Below are 20,688 nucleotides of genomic sequence, written 5' to 3'. Positions count from 1 at the left end.
TCATTGATCTGCAGCGGTGTCGCAGGGGGTTAAGTAGCCGATAACTTATATCGGAATATCGGTATAAGTTATCGGCTATCGGCCCTAACCTGCACCGATTATCGGTATCGGCCCTAAAAAAACGATATCGGTCGATCCCTACCTCATAGCGCCTTGAACACGGAAAAATTAAAAAGTTATAGGGGTCAGAAGATGACAATTTTAAACCTATAAATTTTCCAGCATGTAGTGATGATTTTTTTCTGAAGTAATACAAAATCAAACCTATACAAGTGGGGTATCATTTTAACCGTATGGACCTAGAGAATAAAGATAAGGTGTCATTTTTACCGAAAAATGTACTACGCAGAAACGGAAGCCCCCAAAAGTTACAAAATGGCTGTATTTTTTCCATTTTGTCGCACAATGATTTTTTTTCCTTTTTCGCCGTAGATTTGTGGGTAAAATGACTGATATCATTACAAAGTAGAATTGGTGGAGCAAAAAATAAGCCATAATACAGATTTTTAGGTGCAAAATTTAAAGAGTTATGATTTTTTAAAGGTAAGGAGGAAAAAACGAAAGAGCAAAAACCGAAAAACGCCTGGTCCTTAAGGGGTTGAAGCACCTTTGACAGTGATTACAGTCTCCAGCCTTCTCAGGTATAATGGAACACCTGGATTTGGCGATATTCTGCCATTCTTCTATGTGTGCTTAGTGTCATTGGGGAAGATTTATTAAAACCTGTGCCGAAGAAAAGTGATGCAGTTGCCCTTAGGAACCAATCAGAGTGCATCTTTCATTTTTCAGAGGCCTTTTAAAAATGGAAGCGGCAATCTGGCTGGTTGCTATGGGCCCCACTTTTCCTCTGCACAGGTTTTAATTAGAGATGAGCGAAGTTACAGTGATTCGATTTGCCATCAACTGCCGAGCTGAGAAGTTTGTGACGAATTGAATTACTGTAAGTTCGCTCATCTCGAGTTTTAATAAATCTCCCTCATTGTCTTGATGGAAGGTGAACCTTCTACTTAGTCTGAGGTCCGGAGCACTCTGGATGAGCTTTTTATCAAGAATATCTCTGTACTTTGCTCCATTAAGTTTTGTCTTAACCCTGACCAGTCTCCCTTTCCCAATCACTAAATGACTGATGGTCGACCTTTTGGAAGTTTCTCTCATTTATACAAAAGATATTTGGAGCTCAGCCAAAGTGACTTTTGGGTTCTTAGACACCTCTCTTACCAAGGTCCTTCTCCCCCACTTAGTTTGGTGGGGTAGCCAGCTAGGAAGATTCCTGGTTGTTTTAAACTTCTTCCATTTACGAATTATGGAGGCCACTTTCAGTGCAGAAGAAATCTTTTTGTAAACTTCTTCAGACCTTTCTCCACACAATCCTGTCTCTGAGCTCTACAGGCAGTTCATTTCATCTCATGACTTTTTGCTCTGATATGTATTGTCACCTGTGAGACCTTATATAGACAGGGCTGTGTCTATCCAAATTATGTCCAACCAACTGAATTTACCATCTAGAGGTGGAGTACTTCTTTACGCAAGTTGTTTTGACCAACAATCTCTGCCATGTCCAAGTTTTTGCAATTGTCATGGATTTTTTTTCCTTAGAAAAATGAACATGCATTAAAAGTTCCCTTTTGTAAGGCTACATGTTGCACTGTTACTCAAGTGTTTAAAAATACACATATTGATGGTCAGTGCTGTATATAGTATAGCATAAGTCTAGCAGCCATTTCTCATTCTAACTCATAATTTGCCCTTTAGACTAATCAGAATACTTAATGAGCATCTGTGGGATATGAAATTAATCCTTCTGATGAAGGAAAGACCGTCCTAATTCACTTCCAGTCTTAATGTTTGCGAATCCCTTAACACTAGCCGGATTAGTACAGCAATAAACATTTCTTGCTCTGTCAGGCACGCAAGGACTGCAGATATCACTTCAGCCTAAGTCTTTTATAAACCGCTTCAAAGTTATACAGTTTTGCAATTTCCTTCGAACACCACTAACTGCACAAATTGTAGTTATGTTCAAGACTGTGGGGGAGATTTATCATTGCATATAGGGGTTCTTTTCCGTCTATCCTTGGTGCTGTAAAGGAGCAGTACTTGTTTATTAGTTAATTTTTGTGCGACTTTTAAAGTAGACATTTGTTAAGTTTTTGATTTGCGGTGCACTTTTTTCACATTTAGACATGCAGTGCACCCTTATTTATCATATGCAACTTTTATGAAAAGTCGCAAAAAATGCGCTATCGTCCATTTCTAGACATAAACGTACACCCCCCTGAAGTATGCATAGAAATTTCCTCTACCCTACAAAAAGCAGCATTAAATAGAAAAAATGGCAATACAAACTCTGGTCATGCCACCCTTGTCTGCATGAGGGGTGTTTCTTTTCGACCTCCATACGTTGATGGCCATTGTGAAGAAGCTGGCATGTCGGTCCCGGCAAAGTTAAAAACTTACATTAGCAGAATGTGAACTGAGCTCCTGAGGTGAGGGCTTTCAGCCCCTTTCTACTGCTGACCACGGTTATGATAACGGTTCTTCATAAGCTAGAGGTTAATGACATTGGTAAGGGCTTGGGAATGGGGATATTAGGATCACACCCACAGAGCTGACTGCATGGTGACCAAAACCGAGAGACACACACCCAGGCTCTCTCCCACCTCCACAGAAGGATGCAAAGGAAGCCAAGGAAAGTGAGGGTGGTTGGACTTCTATATGACACTTCTTGGCTGCACCCGAGGAGCTGACACTCATTCATGTTTCCCCATTTCTGTTGATTCGGTAGGCCGACAGATGCTTCGCTAGGCTCCTCATTCAATTCAAGGTCATTGATAACCTCTGCCATAGAATCATTTTCATTCTTTATAGACTCCAGCAGATCACAGACTGCTGAGGTGGAGGGTTGGGCCTTTTTTCTTGACCTGCCAGAGTCCCTCATGTCTCCTGCACACCACAAGACAGGAGGACTGATAGATTTCCGGAACACACTAACATAATGAGGTAAACAGTGCGAGAAGATGTCAAGCTGCAGGACTATCTACAATCTTCGTAACCTACACCTTTTCCTGCCCTTGGATTTTTGCTGCATATTTTCACTTTTATGGTATTTTCACACATACAGTATTCTTTGCAGATTTAGGGTCTCTTCACACATACAGTATTCTGGGCAGATTTGATGCGCAGGATTTTCTGCTGCAGATTTCAATGTAAACTGAATGACTGAACACAGCTTGAAATCATGCGGATCAAATCTGCGCAGAATACTGTACGTGTGAATAGACACTTAATGCCACAGATTTGGTCTTGGTTTCTGACATGGAATATAGCCACATTTATCAGGGATATACCATGGCCAGGCTACCCAATGCAGAATTCCTCAGGAATTCAGGAAGGAGTTTGTTACCTTTCCTTTTTGTGTAATGCAGAGTTCAATTCCATGTGAAAATGTGGATTCCACATGTTCTCAAGTGGTGAACACCCTATGAGTACACCTCCTCTACATATTTCCTGAGGTAGTCATGTGAATCTGATGATCTGCATTATATCCAGCCAATCAGCTGCAAGTACACTGCACTGTCTCCTTATGTGTAGCTACATGAACTGTGCCAGAATTTGTTCTTCCTTCCCACTCAAAGTATAAGCAAAAGATTTGGCTTATGAGGTAGAGGAACTTCCTGTTCTCGTAATCTATTTTCCCTACACACACAAATATACACAAACACTCTAGGGGAAATATCATAGGAAGCCAATTAATTAACCCCATAAGGACTGTGCCAATTTTCCTTTTTGTGCTTCGTTTTTTCTTCCGTCTTCTAAGAGCCATAGTTCAACATCAACAAAGTTGTATGAAGGCTTGTTTTTGTGGGACAAATTGTACCTCATAGTGGTATACTTTACTATAAAATGTAATGGAAAAAAGAAACACAACTTGGGGGAGAGGGGACTTTGTTTTTACATGGGTGACTATACACTAAAACTGGCTTGTAATCTTTATTCTGCGAGTCAGTACTATATCTGTGGTAGCCAATGTATATAGTTATGTTTTACCTCTTTGAAAAAAATAAAATCTGACTGCCATGAGAGACCTTGATTTTTGCCCTATGATCTGTAGTTTTTATTGGCATTTTTTTTTTTTTTTGTTTTTTTGTTGATTATTCTTTTATTTTCAAGGTGATATTATGTTGTAGGTGAACTAAAAGCTGACTCTTACCATGTCATTTTTCTAACTTTGGCCATGCTTTCCCTCACTAGACTGTACTGTCTAATAGTTTGATTTCAGATAAATGAAAAATGATGATGCATATTGTTTGGTTCCCCTCTTGTGGTTGTCATATTGTTGCCTACTGGGAATACACTAAGATAGACTCCCTGTCTTTACCGCCTATAACCACTTTCACATTCAAGGTCCATCTCCATCAGCTGTCTTATTAAAAAAGCTGTAAAGGACAAAATAGAAAATAACATTTTAGATTTCACAGGGTCAAGTATGCTATTACTTTATGGTAGCAAAAAGCATAAGAAAATGAAAAAAAGGATTTTATCAGTGCACATTTTGTACTATTATTAGAGTTTGAGTGCATATAAAGCTGAGCTATTTATAAGAACATATTTCAATTAAAGGTTCATGTTGAATTTACACTCTTAGTTTACTTTCCACTACATAGACCTTGGGGGTAAGCATCATCACCAGCAGTGGTGTCATGATCCACCCTGCCTTCTGTATAAATAAATCATTCCTAACTTTACAATATATTACAGAATACAGTAGATGAAGTATGTATTTATTTATGCAATGACCTGGAAATTCATGACTGAGGGTAAGGTTTCGTGCTATGGTAATCTCTAACCTAGGTAAAAAAAATAAATAGAGTAGAATGTATTACTATGGTTATTTTTCAGAGTGTCCTTCATTCTCTCTAATAAATAATGTTCTTTTGGCACTGCAATAAAGACAAAAATCAGTGAGATTGTCGATTGGCGACAGATAGCACAGCCAGCAGAGGACACATCCTGATCTCTACTTTCCATAGCCACAGACTATGGAGAGTGGAAATGGGCCGATGCATATTAATATGTGCCCCAGGACTTCCAGACCTAAAAGAAGAAAAATGTTGCTGGTCCAAAGGTCAATTGTGTGTATCTGTAAGTAATATAGAAAGAAGTAAATTAATGAACATATTTAATTAAACTGAATCTGAATAAAATTAACCAATTTATAAGGTGACTGCATGGAAAAGAATAACCACTACCATGTTTTAATATTACGCAGACTTTGTGTATAAAAAAAAAAAAATACGTTTATAATAAATAAATGAGCAAAAGCTTCCGGTTTCTACTACTACTACTACAATCCTTTCAACTACATTTGCTATTGGTGTAGATGAAAATCAGACAGGTAAGATTTCAATCTACTTGGTCCTGTAGTTGTCCATGAGATAACTGATGACAAAGGTGCCTTCACACTTACTAGGATATGAAGGAGGAGAAAAAACCTTTGCCAGCAGGCGCTCATAAGTCCATGGAAGCTATCACACTTGAGTCATGTAGATAATGTATAAGCAACTTTATTGATGTCCAGCAATGACGCGTTTCAGGGTACACACTTCCCCTTCTTCAGATTGACATAGTACATTCATAACAGCATACATGTTTTTTTTTTATAGGTTTGTTCATTAGTAATCAAAAGGACAGTGCAAAGGGAAAAGGTCACATTGGTAAAAAAAAAAGAGAATTTACTAGTCAGTAATCATATCAGGCTCATAGAGGTACATCTAGGATAAATGGAGGAACTGAGCTATGAGATAGAGATCAAAATAGGTATAAAGTTATGAGCAAAGTACAGTTTGTAATGTATGCTCTGTTTCTTGTGCTTAAACTGTGTCCGGTGCAGGAACAAAAGCGAGGCTTGGAATGTAAACATCAAGCTGTGAATGCGTGTCACGGAGATAAACTACGGCACACCGGAGTTGTTGTTATTGTGCACTGAAGGTGACCAGTGATGCATCGCTAGTCAGCTTCACTGCTGACCAATAGAAGTGCAGGGGCATGGATACAGAAGTGCTGCAGAGTGGATGATACTTGTTCTGCAATAGAAAGGTATTTAAATGTGTGCAGAAGGTTGGACAAATGGAATGGCAAGGTTGATACAAATATGAGGCAATGCATAAATATTGTTACATATAATAAAGATAAAAACTAATGAGCACAGTATGTGTAAAAAAAGGTATGCACATAATGAATGAATGGGGAATAAATACTACTAATCATCATTAGGTAAATAGATGATAAAAGTGTATCTAAAATTAGAATTTAAATATTTTAAAAGCTGATGGATATTATATAGTTAGAATAGGTACATAAGGGGATAACAAAAATTAATAGAGAATACATTTACACGACCATAAGACATAACCACACACATAAAACCATATATGAAAAAAAGACATGAGCCAATAAAAATAATAGTTTATAGGTTGCTTTCAGTGCATTCGTTCAAATCCAAAAGTTTTCACGTTGGCGTAAAACATTGAATCTCTGTGGAATTTCTTTATCTATGGATTCAATAGTAGTTACTGTAAAGTCTGAAAAGCTGCCTTGGTGGTGAGTAGATGCGTGACGGGAAACGCTGTGTAATTGATATTTCAATTTTATATTGCTACGGTGTTTGTTGATGCGGTTCCGGAGGCATTGTATGGTGCGGCCTACGTATTGTAGGCCACACGTTCACTCAAGTAGGTAGATTAAATATTGTGAATTGCAGGTCATGTGAGTTTGTATTTGAAAAATGTCTCCTGTGATTGTAGATTTGAATTCAGTTTTGGCGTTTGAGAGGCTGGGGCAACATTTGCACCGTGGGTGGTTGCATTTAAAGCAGGCAGTTTTTGAGAGAAATGTAGACTTATTTTTCTTCGGGTTTTTAAGTTACTCAGAGCCAGTATGTTTTGTAGAGCCCTTGCTCGGCAATAGGTGACACAAGGTTTAGGTGGGAGAACGGACCGAAGGAAGGGATCACTTAGCAGAATGTCCCAATGTTTGGTTAGAATGGACCTGATTTGTTTGCTGTTATTAGAAAACGTGGTGCTGAAATTACAGGATCTTGCATATATATCTTGGTCATTTTTGGAATTATTGCTGGATTTAGCATGGGTGAGTAGGCTAGCACATTTGTTGGAGGCTTTACTGAGGTTAGATGGATATTTCTTGGCTCTGAATCTGGATGTTAAGGTGGTACTTTGTTTTTTATAGTCTGCATCAGATGTACAGTCCCGGCGAACGCTTGAACTGACCAAACGGCACATTTAGCAACCATTTTTTGTAGTGGGAGCTTTCAAAGGGAAGATAGCTGTTGCTATCACCCTTTTTGAAGTATGTTTTAATGCCAATTTGATTGTCAGTGGAATGAAAAATGGAAACATCCAAAAATTCTGCATTGTTATCAAAAATTTGTTGGCTAAAAACTAGACCTAAATTATTTATATTAAGAGAATTAAAAAATATTTCTAAATCGGTAGTGGAACCATCCCAAACCATAAAAATATAATCTGTATATCATCTATAGTACCTGCAATGCAGGAAGAAGGAATGGTTGTAAAGACATGTTTCCTCAAAGCGGCCAATGAAAAGGTTGGCATAGCTTGGCGCAAACTGTGTCCCCATTGCGGTGCCCTTTTGTTGCGTATAGATTTTGTTTAAAAAGGAGAAATAATTATGAGTAAGAATAAAATAAATCCCTTTCAAGACAAAATATCTTTGCATAGGAGGCATACAGTCATCCAGAGTAAGATAATATGATATAGCTTCCAAACCTAGATGGTGGTCGATGATGGTAAACAGCAAGGATATATCGATAGTGAAAAATTTTAAATGATCTTCCCACTTGACTTCTAAAATGGACGTGATAAAATCAGTAGTATGCTTTAAAAATGAGTCCAATTTAATGATGTATCTTTCTAAAATATATCAATTAAATGGGATAAATTAGAGGTGAGGGAATTTATCCTTGATATAATTGGTCTTCCTGGTGGATGGTCTATATTTTTATGCACCTTGGGAAGGTGATAAAAAATCGGAAGAGCAGGTTCTTGGATGAGTATGTAGTCTGCCTCTTGTTTAGATAGGGTTCCTTCTAAATGGTAGTGATTGATGAGTTGTTTGAGTTCTTCAGTGTAGTCCTTAGTGGGGTTAAATGTTAATGGTTTATAAAATGTGGTGTCTCAGAGTTGTCTGTGGGCCTCAGCAATGTAGTCCTCTCGATTCAGTATTACCACCCCACCCCGCTTGTCTGCCGGTTTTATGACAATGTAGTTGTGAGCGAGATTCTTTAATGCTAGCCTTTCTTGTTTAGATAGATTGGAGTGGTGTGAGTCCCGTTTTAGGCTCTCAAAGTCTTTAGAGACCAGGGTGGAAAATGTCTCAATGTAACTACCATGATGGTGAAGGGGATAGAATTGGGATTTTGGACGGAGACCAGTGTTGATGGGACTAAATGGAAGAGTGATGTCGGGGGGTGATGGGGTGTTGCTATCAGTTGTGTGAATATTAGTGTTCATCATATTGAAATGACGCTTGATGGTAAGCTTTCTGTTGAAAGAATTTAAATCCAGGAAGAGTTGAAAGTCATTTGAATTGTCAGTGGTACTGAAGGAAAGGCCTTTTACCATATATTAATTCTTATTATTAGATACACTTTTATCATCCGTTTACCTAATGATGATTAGTAGTATTTATTCCTCATTCATTCATTATGTGCATACCTTTTTTACACATACTGTGCTCATTAGTTTTTATCTTTATTATATGTAACAGTATTTATCCATTGCCTCATATTTTTATCAACCTTGCCATTCCATTTTTCCAACCTTCTGCACACCTTTCTATTGCAGAACGAGTATCATCCACTCTGCACCCTGCTTTCCCAGATGCAGATTGCGATACCGATGCGCTCTGCACACTGAGCGCTTCTGTATCTACGCCCCTGCACTTCTACTGGTCAGCAGTGAAGCTGACTAGCGACGCCTCCCTAGTTACCTTCACCGCGCAATAACAACAACTCCGGCATGCCGTAGTTTATCTCCGTGACACCCATTCACAGCTTGATGTTTACATTCCAAGTCTCGCTTTTGCTCCTGCACCAGACACAGTTTAAGCACAAGAAAGAGAACATACATTACAAACTGTACTTTACTCATAACTATATACCTTTTTTGATCTCTATGTCATAGCTCAGTTCCTCCATCTATCCTAGATGTACCTCTATGAGCCTGATGTGATTACTGACTAGTAAATTCTCTTTTTTTAACCAATGTGACCTTTTTCCTTTGCACTGTCCTCCATTTTGATGTTAATCTGTAGAAGGGGTAGTGTGTACAGAGAAACACATCATTGCTGTACATCAATAAAGTTGCCTATACTGTTTCTACGTGATTCAAGTGTGATATCTTCCATGGACTTCTGAGCGCCTGCTGGCAAAGGTTTTTTCTCCTCCTCCATATCCCAGTTATCTACAGGACACTGGCTGGTACTCCTGGATCTTAGGCTGCACAGGATCCACATTCATTCCATACCCCTATACGGGGTGATATGCGTATTTCCTATATGTTTAAGGTGTTATCAGCAGGGAGGGGAAGTAATATCCCCTCCCCCACCAACCCCCACTGATATCTGTCACACAGGTCAATGCTTGTACATCGGCTTTTGTGTGGTCCACAGGATGGTTTGTGTGGCTCCTTCATTCATGCACTAGCTACACATATCCCTGTGTTACATTTGTAAGCAGGGCAAAACAGAGCGATCAGATGACGGTTTATCAGCCAATCACTGGCCGTATTATTTAGGCAATATTGTCCTGTTCGGTCAATAATCATTCCTTGAAATAGGGCCCTTGGCTGCTGGAACCATGTCTCTAAAGAATACTTCAATCATCTATAATGCTTTAAAGGGAACCTGTCAAGAGTTTTTACAAAATATAAAGCATGGCAATGCGTTATATAGGGTAAAACCTTCTTTCTCACCACCTCTGGGAGACATTCCTGCATCCTGCAGGGATAGTGAGGATATATAGTTTACCAGTGTTCCCCGCCAGCCTCATAGGTAGTCCTCGGGGCGGGGAGCTATACTCACCAACTGTAATCAAACCCGTTCAGTGTAATTGACAGCCCTCGTCACTGCTCTTCTACCTAAGCAGATGGAGCAGAGCGATGACCCAGACCATTCCAGGGCTGTCAATTATGTTAAAGGGGTGTTATTTCATCCAGAGCAGTAGGAGTAGAGGGCTGGCGGAGAACACTTTCTAACATTATATCCTTACCATCCCTGCGGACAGGAACATCTCCTTGGGATGGTGAGGAAGACAATTTTACCATATATAACCTGTTGCCACGCATCACATTTGGTAAAATCTGAGGACATTTTTCCTTTTAGTGATTAGACTAGAACTCTATAGATATAGAATCCTTGCACCAGGGGAAAACAAAGTCAATAATGTCAGGTGATTTAAACTGCTTCTTTCTCTTTAACATTTTGTTTCTAGGGGTGACAGAAATAATAGAAGAAACATTTATAGTTACACAATCCTATGTACATCATATCTATATAGAGCAATTTTAAGAAGTGTCCATGGGTGAATACATGTGTCAGCCATTAGTTATAAACATGGTTGGAACCTACTCAGTGAAAATATAGTGATCTTTATGAAGAATGACTGTAAAATTTTACTTGATAAACTGCTTTAATTTCATTGTATTGAGTGCACAGCTTCACCTTAATGTCTGTTGCTTAAAAAAAATCCAAAGAAGTTCATGCAAGCAACCTTGAGTGGCAAAAACAACCTCTAATCTTCCGAGGGTCGAAAATCCTATTTGACTGGGTTTAATAGGTCACCTCCACATTTAGCTTTAAGTAATACTGGAAGGATCGTATCCTAACCTTTCTACTCCAGCCCCGGGCAGGGCAATGACTCACTGTCTACCAGAAGACAGACGCTGCCTTATAAATGGTGGATAACAATGAGACAAATTTATCAGATCCCAAGTATTCTTCTAGGGGATGACTACCCAAGGCTTAGCAGAAATAATTCCTTTTACGGAGTCTCAGATACTGCATTCAGTTTATAAGCATTCTTTTGCAATTACCATTTTTGTTGTATGATAACAAACCAGCTAAATTTGGGTTTAGAGAGTCTTTTTCTATTAATGTTGACTTTTAGCTAGACAATTAATAGTGAGAGAGAATCATAAACCTCAATATAGGGGAGATTTGTAACTCTTAAAAACTTTTGCAGCGCATCTCAGAACAGGCTTGCTTGTTTTAAATCATTCAACTACCGTATTTTTCGCCCTATAGGACGCACCGGCATATAAGATGCACCCAATTTTAAAGGTGCAAAATCTAGAAAAAAAAGATTCTGAACCCAACAGTGATCTTCAACCTGCGGACCTCCAGATGTTGCAGAACTACAACTCCCAGCATGCCCCGACAGCCGTTGGCTGTCCGGGCATGCTGGGAGTTGTAGTTTTGCAACATCTGGAGGTCCGCAGTTTGAAGACCACTGGATAGGAGGTAGTACTCACATGTCCCCGCAGCTCCGGACCCATCACCGCTGCCCTGGATGTCGCTCCATTGCTGTCGCCGCGTCCCCGCGGTGTCCCCGATGCTCCGAACGTCTTCTTCCCCGGGATTCACGCTCTCTGTCACCGTCATCATGTCGCCGTCAGCACGTCGCTATGCACGCCACTCTTATTGGATGACGGGACAGCGTGCGCGACAAAATGATGACGTCGAAGGAGAGCGCCGGCCATGCAGGGGATCCCGGCACGGAGCAGACACCCAGGAGGCAGGTAAGGTCCCTCCCGGTGTCCTGTAAGCTGTTCAGGATGCCGTGATTTCACCGGGTTAATGTCACTTTCCCTTCAGATGCAGCGGTCAGCTTTGATCGCCGCGTCTGAAGGGTTAATACAGGGCATCACCACGATCGGTGATGTTCTGTATTAGCCGCGGGTCCCGGCCGTTGATAGCCGCAGGGACCTCCGCGATAGGTGTGTGTATTCGCCGTATAAGACACACCAACTTTTCACCCCCAGTTATGGGGAAGAAAAAGTGCATCTTATACGGCGAAAAATACGGTATTCTACATGTTGGATTTTGTTAGTGACCATCTAGGATTATCTGACAGAGAAATGCAAAAGAATGAATTAGACATGCACCTTGGGGACTATTTTGATTTGAGATTAGAAACACATTACAACTGAAGTAGCTATAAAAAAGGAAGTTTTAGCATCCCAAAGACAATTACAAGCAATTGCCGTGGGTAAATGATCTTCCAGAAATCAGCTTAACTATCCATTAGTAGCAACATGGCCTATAGACTGGTCAACATGTCCTGCTGGGAAGAATGATGCACACCCCCCAAACAAATTTGTCACTCGAGACTCCTAAATAATGCTGTCCAAGTTTCAAAAGCTGTTGAGAGGATTAGTAGGTGGCCCTGTTCACAACCAAGAAATTAGCTGACAAGTTTTCTTTTTCTATTTACTATTGAGATTTACCAAAGAAAACAACTACTGTTCTTGTCATGGGCTACTGTTTGATGTGGAAAACTTCACAGGTTCAAGAAAAGGCTCATTATATGCCATTTTTATGTTGCTTGTTTTTTTCTGCTTAATGAGATGGAAAGCCTGATCTTTTTACTTCCAATAATTAGGTGTCCTTATAGCAACTTGTCCAAGTGTTCATGGGAATAAAACAAAGATTAATGTAAATAGGCAGATGTGCATTAGAGTATAAGAGCCCCATTTCATTGCGGAGTTGTTCGCCAAACTGGCCGATATAACCCTGTGTAATAGGGCTAGGGCCAGAAATCAGCAGATGATTGGTTTGTTTTACCTGTTAAGAAATCATGGCTTATTGTATCGTTCACGCACCCTCCTTGTCTGATGCTCGATTTGGCCTTCATTTGGAGTTCATTTTAACCATTATTTGGTCAGTATTTTTAGCTATAACCAGGAGTTTAACCAGCACAGGAAAAAACTAAAATGGAAATATTTGACTAGTGACTGACTACTGACTAGTGACTGATTACTGACTAGTGACTGATTACTGACTAGTGACTGATTACTGACTAGTGACTGATAGTTTGTAAAATCATTTAACTAGCATTGGTGGAGTACAATGAGTGAGGGACATTTGGAAACTGGGGTAATAAGAGAGATGTCAAAGAACTGACATAGAGGAATAAAAGTTTGGAGCTTAGAACTGCATCTAATAATATAATGCTGTTAAACCTGCCAGATCATCTGAAGTTACTTAAGATCTTACTTTTTTTCACTTTTCTTTAGTAAGTGTGCAGAAGTCACTTCAAATGTGTGAAGCTAGCAAGAGGCTTGTAAAAATGTAGCGTTAAAAAAAAAGTGATTTTTTTTTTAATAGACTTCTGTGTTATGATGAAGCGGGAGGCGATAACTGGAAAACCTTGCTTTAGCTTCAAAAATAACCTAATTATCAAGAAAAGGATTACAGAAGCAGTGCGATTTCAGGAAACACAATTAAAAATGTTCTCATTGAGGTAGCTTGTGCTATGCTCTGCTATATCCAGCACAGATCAGCTTTTACTGCCTAATGATGTTGGCAAAAATCCTGTTTGTCTTGTTCTAGCAATGGTGCACTGTCTGCCTCTTTAATACTTGTTCACCCATAAATGTACAGTTACATACATGGATTTCCAGCATATTAAACACTTAAAACAATCACCATGAAATGTTCTTTCTTTCTAGAAATAATATGGGAATTGTACTCAGAGGCAAGATGTGCAGAAGACTAAAACTGAGCCCCTTTAATAATAGTCACTTATCACATTTTCTTCCCTGTAATGCTGAACACGACATTCTCTCAGGCCGGTCATTGTGTTAATATACCATTGGAAGATAATTAACCATCAAAGGTGACCTTACATAAGGTTTCAAGCTTCTTAGCTTGGTCACCAGGGAATGGATGCATTTATTGATCATTTACCTTATATAGCATAAACCCTATTAAATGTAATGTTCCTCTAGTAACTCTTCTTTTGGTAGCTCTATGTACAATACTTTTTTTGCATTCATGCATTCTGTTTGGTTTATTTTTGTTTCATTTTTTTTTGTTTTCTGTCTATGACATCAGTGCTTTTTGGGAGATATCATGTACCTAGACAAAGTAAGTGTGTGCAAAAATACTATTAGAAATAAGGGTTTGCAGTTTACTTTTCTAAAATACATTTATATATGCTGTCTGTCTTTTAGGTGAAAAGCCATATAAGTGCTCCTGGGAAGGTTGTGATTGGCGTTTTGCTCGGAGTGATGAACTTACACGGCACTACAGGAAACACACAGGGGCAAAGCCATTTAAATGCAACCACTGTGACAGGTAAGGTTAAGCATGGCTGTGACACCTGCATCGAAAATGTTTACAATGTAATATTATTCTGAGCTTTACATTAGGGCTGGGCGGTATGGCCAAATTCTTGTAACTTATGGCGGTTCCATGGTATATAACGGTATTCCCCCCTCCCCCCCAAAAAAATTAATTATTAGCCCAGCACTGCACTGTCCCCATCATGGTACTACTCATGTCACCTGCAAGCGCTGCTCTTCTCATCCTCCTGTTTGTTGCCGGCGCTGACGCTATACTGTGTGGTGTCCCTATGCTGCATCCCTATGCACGGGCTGCAAAAGGTAAACAAAATAAACTAACGCTTGTTCCGACATCGGCCTTACGCTGGGGACGGGAACGTCGGACAGCTGTCAGCCAATCACCAGCCACAGCGATGTTCCACCTCGGCCGGTGATAGGCTGAGCCCACTGTCATGTAAGAAGCCGGCTTCTTACATAACAGTGGGCTCAACCTATCACCGGCCGAGGCGGAGCATCACTGCGGCCGGTGATAGGCTGAAGGCTCTCCGACATTCCATTCCCTGGGAAGCAAGTCCGGACCGACGGGGAAGGTGAGTTAAAGTTTATTTTGTTTACCTTTTGCAGCCAGGGCATAGGGATACAGTATAGAGCAGTGGTTTGCTGGGAGTTGTAGTTTTGCAACATCTGGAGGTTGAAGACCACTGCTATAGAGTGTCAGCGCCGGTGGCCGCAACATACAGGAGGAACAGGAGGGCAGCGCTTGCGGGTGACACATGTGAGTAGTAGCGCTGGGCTGATAATTCATTGGGGGGGGTGCAGAACAGCGCTCGCGGGTCACATATAATTAGTTCCCCCGATAGGGACAGCGCAGTGCTGGGCTGATAATTCATTCATTCTCGAGGGGGAGGGGCCAAACCGGCATTGCGATATGGGTTAAAATTCATATCGTGCAGCACAAAAATTTCGATATTCGGTATGAACCGGTATACTGTCCAGTCCTACTTTACATATGTTGAAATTTCCAACTGCATTAAAGGGGGTAGTCCCATTTGAGGACGTTATCCATTATTTAAAGGATAGGGTATTGCAAGCTCATCACTGGGAGTCCGACCAATGGTATTTCTTCTGATCCTGTGAACAAATGAGGAATGAATAGAACACCTATGTGTTCAATCTCTATGGGGTCACCGAACATTGCTGGGTTTAGTAATTAATGTAAATATTACCCATAGAAAATACATACATCTCCATACATCTTGGGCACTATTGATTCCCTGTTCTTGGATTGGGCATGGGGGGGGGGGGGGGGCAGTGGTTGGGGACCCATTGGTCAGTTTGTTATCTTCTATCCCCTAGATAGGGGATAACTTCATTAGATAGGAATACACTTTTAATTGTAAATCATGTGAAGTAAGTGTTCCATGTTGTTGGGGATAGTGTCGATAAGTGGACCATACCTGTATGCTTTTTTGTATTCTAATCCTAACACCTCACAGTAACAGATCAATAAATGCAGCAGAGGTTGCACATCTGTTTAATCACTCTAGACTGAGCTACCTTCTTGTATACATACTTTATTTTCATGGCATTCATAGATCATTACTAGGATGACATCACCATATACAGAGGTGTTTAGTCCTTGGTTTAGTTGGCATTGGAGCCAGAAAGAGTTAAAACTATGTCTCCAACCTCAAGGAAGAGTTGATCTTCTGCAGATCTTATCTACCTGCATAGAGTACAGGAGCTAAATTGCGCGGCTCATTTTTTTTAAATGGAAAGATGCTTCATAGCAGAGGGTTCCGCACGGAATATGGGAGCCTAGGAGACAGAGCCAACGCAGTCACTCCTGCAATACCTAAGGCAAACATCTTCTTGGAATCAAGTATATGTAGAAAATACTCAGCTAGTTATACTCTGTATTATGTCAATGTATTGCTTTAGCAGACGGAACAACTTTATCCTATACTAATGATATCTACTTAATTATTAAGTATTTTTTCATATAATTCAACACTATTTCCATTTATATCACTTCTGACATCACATATTTTAATTCTACATTACTCATTTTATATGGTTTATAACATGTAAAACCGCTTGAGATTGGTTTTGATAGACATTTTTTATTTAATACTTTAAGTGCAGTCCACTAGTTAAAATGCCGTCTTCATTATTGAGCATCTCTGAACAGCAAGAAGTCTCCCAGAAGGTAGAAGTCTTCTTGTGCGGGGATGGGAAGTGGAAGGGTGAAAGGAACAGAGTGCTGCAATAATTACAATTGACAGCCCTGACATTATCATCTTATGAAAGCTGGATTGTTGAGGCCTAGCAGGCCAAGCAAAGCCTCGGTCAGGCTATTGTCAACGTTATTGAATAAAGATGTGCTTTTAATCGCATTAGAAAAGGGCTGAGGAAGATGAGTTATCAGGCCAGAGAACCCAGGAGTAGCATTAAAAGAAAAGGCCAGGAAAATGTCTGTAATAGAATCACCATTATATTTATAGCTACTGGCAAAATAACAGGTCAGGAAACAGGAAGGCAGTTTTTGCCTTTGATTGCAAGGAAATGTGTTTTTGTGAACATCCTGCCTTCCCAAGCCTTGGCCTTCCCTCCCTCCCGTGACATCGTATTATTTAGTGACATGCTCCACAATAGATAACATCCCCCTCTATTACATATAGGTTTATACCATGATTCTCATTATTATGTAATTACCAATTTTGTGAGTTACGGTAAGGATTTTTGTGTTATCTGTTCAAGTATGACAGAGATTTTATTTAGTTGCTTTATATTCACATTTACCACACTGACTTCTGGGAGAATTTCTCATTCAGTGATTACACAGAACACTGTTTGCTCTAGCAGCTTTTTATGCTGAACAACTCTAATTCCTTGCCTACATATATTATTCTGGCCAATATTCACCACTGAGTGTGCCAAAGTAAGTTGTACCAGTCATGTAATTATGCTTAAAATATATCAAATGGTGCAGAAAATCCTGTGCCCCTCAGATGATATACCAGCATGTGCGGTCATACACTGTGCCAACTGTCCATATGCACAGCTTATATCAGGCTTGACATGTCAGTTTCTGTCACTGTTAATTATGTTTCCTTCAGATATTTTTTAAAACCATATTGGGAGAGATTTATCAAGGGATTTAGAGCTTTTTTGGTTTACAAAAGTTGCACAAAAAGTCGCATGTGCGCCTAAGCAATTTTTTGTGTGACTTTTGGCTGTAAGCAAAAAATGACAAAAGAGCTTACCAAAGCAAATTTCAGTTTTCACTTTGCAGTGGTCAGGGATTTATTAAGTGCGAAAGTTGCACAAAAAGAAAGCAGTGTACATGTAAGCCAGCCCGGACTTAGCTTACAAAATGTGCTTTGGAGAGCGGGATTTCATATCCAGAAATATGAAATCACAGCTGCATAAAGGCCACACATCTCCCCTCGGCCGCCACTCATCTCCCCCCGCCTGCTGCTGATCTCCCTCCGGCCGCTGCTCATCTCCACCAGCCGCTGCTCATCTCCCCCCCCCGGCCGCCGCTCATCTCCCCCCCGGTCGCCACCACTCATCTCCCCCCGGCCGCCGCCGCTCATCTACCCCCTGCTGCTGCTCCTCTCCCCCACCGCTCATCACACCCCGGCCGCTACACTTCTCACCCCGGCTGCCGCACACCTCACCCCTGCCGCCGCTCATCAACTCCCCGCTGCCGCTCATCTCCCCCCACCGCCGCTCATGATGTGTGGTGGAGGGGAGATGTGCGGCGGCAGCAGGGGGAGATGTGCATCGGCGGGGAAAGGGGAAGATGAGCGACAACGTAAGGGCAAGATGAGCAGTGGCAAGGGAAGATGTGCGGTGGATGGGGGGAGTTGAGTGGCGGCCGGGGGGAGATGAGCGGCGGCGGGGGGGAGATAAGTGGTGGCGGCAGGGGGAGATGAGCGATGAGCGGCGGCGGCAGGGGGAGATGAGCGGCGGCAGGGGGAGATGAGCGGCGGCAGAGGAAGATGAGCGGCAGCGGCAGGGGGAGGTGAGCGGCAGAGGCAGGGGAGATGAGTGGCGGCAGGGGGAAATGTGCGGCGGCGGCATGGGTAGATGAGCAGCGTTGGCAGGGGAAGAGGAGCAGCGGCGTGAGATGTGCGGTGGTGGGGGTAGAAGAGCGGCGGCGGCAGGGGGAGATGTGCGGTGGCCGGGGGGGAGATGCCGCACATCCCACCCTGCCGCCTCCACTCATCTCACCCTGTTGCCACTGCTCTTCTTGCCCCAGCGCATCTTGCACCCACACTACCTGTTGCAAGACTACAACTCCCAGCATGCCCTTACAGTGAGGACATGCTGGGAGTTGTAGTTATGGCGGTTGGTTGACGCAGGCCTGTGGCCGGGGTAGCGGAGCCGGACGGCACACTTTTCATGCTCTTTTTAAAAGCTCTTCTAGATTTCAGTCGGAGCTACAAAAACTACATCGAAAATAGACATGTCCCTTCTTTTCTAAGCTTGTCACTTGTTTATTTTTTTTTCTAAAATGATAGGGGTCAATGATACTACTAAGAGGTAGGAGGAATCTTACCAGTCCTGCGGCTGCATATATTCTAGAGGTGGAATGTACATTCATTATTGGGGAGATTTATCAAAACCTGTCCAGAGGAAAAATTGCTGAGTTGCCCATAGCAACCAATCAGATTGCCTCTTTCCATTTTGAAAAGGCCTCTGAAAACTGAGAGAAGCGATCTGATTGGTTGCTCTGGGCAACTCAGCAACTTTTCCTTTGGACAGCTTTTGATAAAGATTTGGGTAATAGAAAACAATTGATCGGCATTGGCCCCTCCTGCTGCGGTCTATAGCGTGTCTCAGGGAAATTTAATATGGTTGTGCTCTACTGTAAGAATAGCAGTTGCTTCAAATACAGTCCCAGAAGAAAATGAACAGTGGCAGTCACCAGGTAAAATGCTTATTTTCTTTATTTCATCATAAGGTGCAGGTATACATTCAGCGTCTTGTCCGTCCGGACTGGGACGCCAGTGCGTTTACGTGACACGGGTTACAATTGTTTCATGCAATCGTGCACTTCAACAGACCCTCCCTCCTTCCGTTCTCCGCACCTGTTAAATGCACACTATCCAGGTGACATCAGGACCAGGAGGATTTTATCAAGACAAACGTTTTAAAAAACAAGTTTAGAAAAACAACATTTTAAAACTACAGTTTACAAAAAGATCCCTAAGTCAATTCTGTCATTAAGCCCAGCACGATCTTGAGTATTTGTTTTCAAGATCCATCAGGTTTCATATTCTCGTAAAGCTCTCACCATATCATTACCTTTCTGCTGTGTTAACCGTTTGATTCCCATAAAGCTGAGGACCTTAGTGTCACCGTTATGCTCCTTGGTTACATGCACTTTTAGCCGGGGCGAACCTTTGCCCGATTTAATGGATCAGATGTTCCCTAAATCGGGTACTTAGTGCACGAATTGTGCTGCTGATGTGAAATATGCCACAGATGCATACAATTGCATATAAAGTACCACGTGGCTTGTCTTACAGAAAATGCATTCTGTAACATCTTTTGTATGACCTCCGACTGATACTGTCTTTCCTGGCACAAACTGTGGGCACCACTTACACTGTCCACATTGGAAATGACCTTTCGTTGCCATTTTGCTCAACCAATTCTCTGTGTTTATTTCTTTAAATTCACTGCTTACAAGTTCATCCTTCAAGTTCCTTGTCCTCTTAAAAGTTACCAGGGTCTCTGCAGTCTCATAGGACCTATTGATGGATCTCTTTCAATTATGCCCCAGTTTGCAACAATAGCTTTTTTAATGTACACTGACATGGGGCTATACTTAAAAGAGAAGCAAAAACGCTCCTCCTGTCTTTTTTTCTTTAGAAGCTCCAACCTACTGATTTTCCTTGCCCATTTATACACTTTCAAAAAAAACAAAAAAGCGGAAGAGCGTTTTTGCTTCTCTTTCAAGTATAGCCCCATGTCTGAGTACATTAAAAAAGCTATTGTAGCAAATTGGGGCATAATTGAAAGAGATCCATTAATAGGTCCTATTAGACTGCAGAGACCCCAGGTAACTTTTAAGAGGACAAGGAACTTGCAGGATGAACATGTAAGCAGTGGATTTAAAGAAACAAACATAGAGAATTGGTTGAGCAAAATGGCAGCGAAAGGTAATTTCCAATGTGGACGGTGTAAGTGGTGCCCAGTTTGTGGCGGGAAAAACTGTATCAGTCGGGGGTCATACAAAAGATGTTACAGAATTTATTTCCTGTAAGACTGGCAGTGGTATATGCAATTGTAT

General features: G+C 41.2%; 1 protein-coding gene across 2 annotated transcripts in view; it reads left to right on the top strand.

Annotated features, from left to right (window-relative positions):
* Positions 1-20,688, top strand: part of KLF7 (KLF transcription factor 7) — a 166,977-nt gene that overhangs the window by 131,910 nt on the left and 14,379 nt on the right. For both annotated transcript variants that reach the window (XM_056534543.1, XM_056534544.1), the window contains exon 3: positions 14,271-14,394. In XM_056534543.1, coding sequence (XP_056390518.1) covers positions 14,271-14,394 — 124 coding nt within the window. The remainder of the gene's footprint in view (positions 1-14,270; positions 14,395-20,688) is intronic.

Source organism: Hyla sarda, chromosome 8 (genome assembly GCF_029499605.1).
Source record: "Hyla sarda isolate aHylSar1 chromosome 8, aHylSar1.hap1, whole genome shotgun sequence".
Lineage (NCBI taxonomy): Eukaryota > Metazoa > Chordata > Amphibia > Anura > Hylidae > Hyla > Hyla sarda.
Note: the sequence above shows the minus strand (reverse complement) of the source record. Positions and strands in the feature narration are given on the sequence as shown.